This window comes from Lactuca virosa, chromosome 9, assembly GCF_052849685.1.
Source record: "Lactuca virosa cultivar CGN04683 chromosome 9, Lactuca_virosa_CGN04683_v6, whole genome shotgun sequence".
Lineage (NCBI taxonomy): Eukaryota > Viridiplantae > Streptophyta > Magnoliopsida > Asterales > Asteraceae > Lactuca > Lactuca virosa.
In genome coordinates, this window is record NC_136434.1 from 216,610,275 (window position 1) to 216,616,377 (window position 6,103).

The following is a 6,103-nucleotide window of genomic DNA, read 5'->3' on the forward strand; positions in this document are numbered from 1 at the left end:
TTGCAAACCCTAGCACATTCTTTCCCAGCAGCCACCATCTTCTTCTCCACCCTCCCAGCCGCCATCCCCTCGCCACCACCAAAGCATCACCGGAGCAGCCATCGACCTGGTTCCGTCGCCGGCGAAGACAAAGAGTCACGAGGAGATCGTAAATCGCAGTTCGTGGGTGTTGTTGTTGTTCGTGGTTGGGTCGCACACATCCTCTTCTCCGCTTCAGCCCAAGTCCGCTGCGGTCACGTTGTTGTTGCCTTCGACCATCTCCTGTCGCCAAGAAGGTGGTTGCGGTGGCGTTTTCTTTATTTTTTATGTGAGATATTGTTTCAGAATTGTTCATGTCGTGGTTTGTGGGTGTCATGCCGTGTGTATGGTGTGTGTGTCCAGTTAGGGCGGCGATGGAGTATGCGTTCATCCGTTTGATGCGTGAGGATGGCCGGAAATCACGAAAAGACCACCATGGCTGCCAACCATGGTGGCTACCACCATTCTTTCTTTTCCGCCACCAACAGCCACCGTGGGTGGGTGGCTGTGTGTGAGTATTAGGGTGTCATTGCGTGTATTTTGGGTTGTGATGTTGTTGAGATGTAATCTTGGCCGGAAAACTAAGAAGATAACCACCATGGCCGCCAGCCATGGTGGCTGCCGCCATCTACCACTGTCGGCCACCACAAGGGTGGTTGTGTGTGTGTTCATGTTAGTTAGTGTGTGTGTTTATTTTTGGACTAACGCATTGTAATTGTAATTAGCAAAAAGAATAATGAAAAGAAACTCAAAACCACCACCGTAAGGTGGTGGCCGCCGTTGACCACCACTACCCGAGGTGGTAGTGGGTGGTGCCTGAATAGCAAAACCCTAATTGACCTAATGAGACCCCAATAGGCTTAAAGATTTAGTTTTGGGCTTATTGGGCTATTATTGGGGTTGGAAACCCTAATTAGGGTTTAGAAAACCCTAATTTTGGATATATGGGCCTTGGACTTATTGGGACCCACATTTGGGCCATTGGAATGGAATTGTGAATTGCACTCAATCATACCATATGATTTATCTAGAAGAATGATGGACTTAATGAATTAAGTCCTTAATGGGTTAAGTGAGAAACACTTAACCCTAATTGTTATTTTATGTGAAATCCTAATTTCACTTGGGCCTTAAGTTGGGCCTTTATATTGGGCTTTGCTAATTGGGCTAATAATGGGCCATTCAAGAACAATCATATGGACTAGAATAATTTAATGGGCTTTAGGGTAAGGCCCATGTTAGGGGTTTGGGCCCAATTTGGAAAATTGGGCCATAGTTTGGGCGTTGATGGTTATATGATATTGGGCCATTAGAATGCCAAGTGTTGGACCAGGAATAAATAGTTGGGCCTTAAGGCAAGACCATGTAGAGGTTTGGGCCCAATTTGGAATATTGGGCCATAGTTGGGCCTTGGTTCACTATTAGACTTTTGGGCCTTTGGATTGGGCCTTGGGCTTGAGTCAAGCTAAGTTAGAGGTAAAGTAGTCTTTTACCCCAAGCATGGATTTATGGATATGTGTCGGGGACCAAATTATTAATTGGGTGTTATTTTAGATGTTGACAGATTCGAGAATCTGTCATCCATCAGCTAGAGTTTTGTCTGCGGGACTTCAGTAGTGCGAGGTGAGTCCTCTTCCAGTAGAAACGGGTCTAAGGCACCAATGCCGGCCTGTGTAGTTTATATGTTCTTGATAGGAACATGGAGTGTGAGCGGGGCCCGTATCTCATTATTACTAGAGTATAGATATCAGTCAGATTGTTGGATTGCTATACATGTTGTCTGTGTGATACATGTATATGGTTCTTTATGTATGTGAGTGTGGGCGGGCCCGTATCTTATTATTATTCGAGTGTGGGCGGGGCCCGTATCTCATTATTAGTTGAGTGTGGGCGGGGTCCGTATCTCATTATTATTTAAGTATGGCTATTGGTATCATGGTAGGTTGTGTATTTGTTATCTGTGTGATACTTGTAGGTGTTTGTTTATGTATGTGAGTGTAGGCGGGGACCGTATCTCATTATTATTCGAGTGTGGGCGGGGCCCGTATCTCCTAGTCAGTGGAGTGTGGGCGGGGCCCGTATCTACTAGTCAGCGGAGTGTGAGCGAGGCTCGTATCTCCTAGTCAGCGGAGTGTGGGCGGGGCCCGTATCTCCTAGTCAGCAGAGTGTGGATGGGGCCCGTATCTCCTAGTTAACGAAGTGTGGGCGGGGCCCGTATCTCCTTGAGTGTGGGCGGAGCCCGTATCTCTTAGTAGCATGATTATGTGTATGGTATGTGGTAGTTTGGGGAGACTCACTAAGCTTCGTGCTTACGGTTTTCAGTTTTGGTTTTAGGTACTTCGGTTTTCAAAAGAGGAGCTCGGGATGATTGCAGTGCATACACCATCTGTTTCAGGCTTGGATGTTTATACTCTAATATATTTGATAGTTGTTATGATATTTTGAGATGCATTGTTTATGATTTTTATGTGTTGTTTGATGACTATGGTTTTATTAATGATTTAAAACGAAATTTACTGTATTTTTAGGATGTTTCGATATTGTTAGATGATATACCTTGTGGTGGGATCGGAGTTGGACTCAGACTCGGAGATGGTTCTGGCACTGGCTCTGGCTCTGGCTCGGGATCATATGAGTTTGTTGTACTATCTTGGTCAGGACTTGCTCCCCCTGTTTCGAAATCTCCACTACCACCGTCTCCTTCATACCCAGTGTCATCTAGACACTCACTGAACTCGCTATATTGATGTATTATGTTTTCCTCTAAATTAGTTGTTATGTCCCCCTGAGGGAAAACGTCATGATCAAAAAATGAAACAGTTTCATGAAACTTTACATCGCGCGTGATATACATCTTCTTTTCTTTAGGGTCATAACATCGATACCCTTTTTTAAAATCGGCATACCCTAAAAACATACATCTAATAGCTCGTGGTTCAAGTTTTCCACCATCCTTGTGTACGAAGGCAGTGCAACCAAATATTTTTGGTTCAAGATTCGGCCCCGTTGGGAGTTCCATGGTTTAATGTAAATGTTGTAGTGGTGTTTTAAAGTCAATTACTCTAGATGGAGTTTGATTCATTACATATGCTGCTGTTCGCACTGCCTCACCCCAATATTGCCTTGGTACTTTCATATCAAACAAAGATGCACGAACTATCTCTAAAATTTGTTTATTTCGTCTTTCTGCAAGTCCATTCTGTTGGGGTGTATTAGCACATGAAGTTTGGTGTCTAATCGAATTTTCTTCACAAAAGCGTTTCATTTCTTGATTAACATACTCTCCTCCATTATCAGATTGGAGTATGTTAATTTCGCTCTTGTATTGTGCCTTTACCAACTTGTATAGTTCTTGAAACACACGAGAAACTTCATCTTTATGTTTAAGTAAAGAAACCCATACCATATGTGTGCATTCATCAATAAAGGTGACAAAATATCGATAGCCATTCGGGGTGGAAATTCGTGCTGGTCCCATACATCTGAGTGCACCTTCATAAACGGTACCGGAACTTTATTTTCAGTTGGAGAATAAAAAATTCGATGGCTTTTAGCTAATTCACACACGTCACAATTAAACTCAACATTGTTCTTATTCAAAAATAACTCAGGTTTTAGTTTCTTTAAATAACTGAAAGATAAATGTCCTAATCTACGGTGCCATAACCACAAAGGAGATTTCTTCCCTTCAACATTGTATGCTTCTAGTTGCCTCTCTTCTTCAAGATGGTACAACTTGCCTTTTCTAATACCAGAGCCAATCATCCGATCTGTTTTTATGTCCTGAAAGGTACATTTGTTTGGCCAAAAAGTTACATAACAGTTTAGTTGATCAATGATCTGACTAATAGATAATAAGTTGGATGAGAGAGATGGAACAACTAAGACTGTGTCAAGATTCATTGACTGTGATACTTGAACAACACCTTCACATGTAACAGGTGCTAACCTTCCATTTGCAATTTTTATTTTTTGTTTTTAGGCCGACATATGGTCACTAGCTTGGACGGATCATTGGTCATGTGATTCGTCGCACCTGTGTCAATAATCCATTCACTATTCAACGAGTGGGTTGTATTCGACATACCATAATCATTGAAGGACTTAATGTGTGCTGCCACGGGGTTTGTGTCTTCATTTTTCGCTGTGGCTATTGAAGCTTGGCCCACCTTTCTTCTTGGTTTCTTAGAGAAATCCCACCACTCAGGGTAACCAACAATTTCATAGCATCGTTGTTTTGAATGCCCCTCTTCTCCACAATGGTTGCACACGAGTTTGTTGCTAATGTTTTTTCCTTTTGAGAACCGTTTCCTAGTGGCTAGGTTAACGATGCTATTGGGCTCGTTTTTTGGTTCCTCCATGGTGGATCGCTGGGTTTGGTCTTTTCGCACAAAGGCATAGCAAGCTTCAAGATCTAAAGGAGGATCTTTGCGCAATATCTCTCCACGGGCCTGATTAAAGTCAGGATCTAACCCCGCCAGAAAGATGTGCACACGGAGCCGGCCAAGAATCTTGTTGAGTGACACAACATGCTCCACGTTATCTTTGTCAACCATCAACCGCGTGTCGATCTCCTAAAAAATACCTATCAACTCGTTGTAGTACGATGTGAGGGTTCTTCCGTTTTGCCGGGTACTAAACGACCTCCTGTTCAATTCGAATAATTGTGGCTCATCCGTTCCGTCATAGAATGTCTTAGCCACTGCATCCCATATTTCTTTTGTTTTTTTTAGACGGATGAATCTTGGAATCAAATTCGGGCTCATGGAGTCTATAAGCCAACTCTTCACGTGGTTGTTTTCAGTCAACCAATTTTCGATTTGCTTTTCTCCAGATTCAGGCTTCGCGGTGGATCCGGTGAGAAATCCTAGTTTGTTTCGAGCTCCAATTCGCATCTCCATAAGTTGTGACCACAACTGATAATTTGTGTCATCCAGGATGATCCCTGTTGGGAACGGGGCATCCATATATCGGGTTTATAGAGGAGGTGGTGTTGCTTCTTTGTCTGTCATGGTCTTCGAGGGGTTTTTCCTTTTCGATTCGGGATTTCGAGGATTTCAGTTGGTATGCTCCGATACCATGTAAAACAGAGAATTCGATTGAATGTTTTTGGTTTTTCATATATATTCACAATTACAATGAGATACATATATAGGACTAGTACACAACAGAAATCCCATGTAATAAGGAGCTATACACGGACTAGATAGGACACACAATACTTTCTGTAGTTATCTGATTTTATCATTAATATCCAAACTTAGCTTGATTCTTGTTACTGCTCTCGCCAACATAATTAACTACTTGTAATTAGCTGTTTCTGAAAACAATGCAATTTCAACCAATAAACCTATTTCAAAAATTAATTTGGGTGTCTACATGGTAAATTGGGGTGTCTTTTTAGACAACCCCTACAATAAAATATAATAAATGTCAGCGGCAAACAGAGAAGTGAAACAGATGACCTTTATGTTCCCAAAACACTTTTTGACAGCTAGCATTTAAGAACTTTTCTTATATAAAAATAATAATAACATCTTCCTCTACAAATACAAAAGGAACCAATTGTTCGTTGCACAATCAAACGAAGAAGAGTAAAGCAAGACAGAGTCAAGATTTGAGAAGAAGTAAAGCAAGACAGAGTCAAAATGTGAGAGTTAGAAAACATATATACATACATCGATTTGAGAGGGATGTACCTTAAAAGAGTTCTGACTAGCGACGGTAGTCAGGGAAGATGGTTTCGTTGAGCGAGTGACTTCCGACCTCTTAGTGGTGACCGGAAACGTCCAACTATTAGTGTTTTATAGTTTATGACTTTTCTTTTATGCTCTGTCTGTCTAATTTTTATATATATATATATATATATATATATATATATATATATATATATATATATATATATATATATATATAAATTAGACAGACAGAGCATAAAAAAAAGTCATAAACTATAAAACACTAACAGTTGGACGTTTCCGTTTTGCTGAATAGGTATTTCTATATTATGATATGATTATACAATCTTTGTTTTTGTAGAAAAATCACTTGTATTTTTGAAAATTTTCAAAACCATTTATAGATA

The 6,103-nt window shown here is 41.0% G+C and overlaps 1 protein-coding gene across 1 annotated transcript; it reads right to left on the minus strand.

The window, feature by feature from the left end:
* Nucleotides 1-4,592: 4,592 nt before the first annotated feature.
* Nucleotides 4,593-4,985, minus strand: LOC145140301 (uncharacterized). The gene has a single exon (XM_079073834.1). It carries the CDS (start codon nucleotides 4,983-4,985, stop codon nucleotides 4,593-4,595), a length of 393 nt encoding a protein of 130 aa, XP_078929960.1.
* Nucleotides 4,986-6,103: the final 1,118 nt, after the last annotated feature.

What these genes read in the sequence shown, in the direction of transcription:
- LOC145140301 (XM_079073834.1), bottom strand. Translation starts at nt 4,985, where the DNA reads ATGGATGCCCCGTTCCCAACAGGGATCATCCTGGATGACACAAATTAT.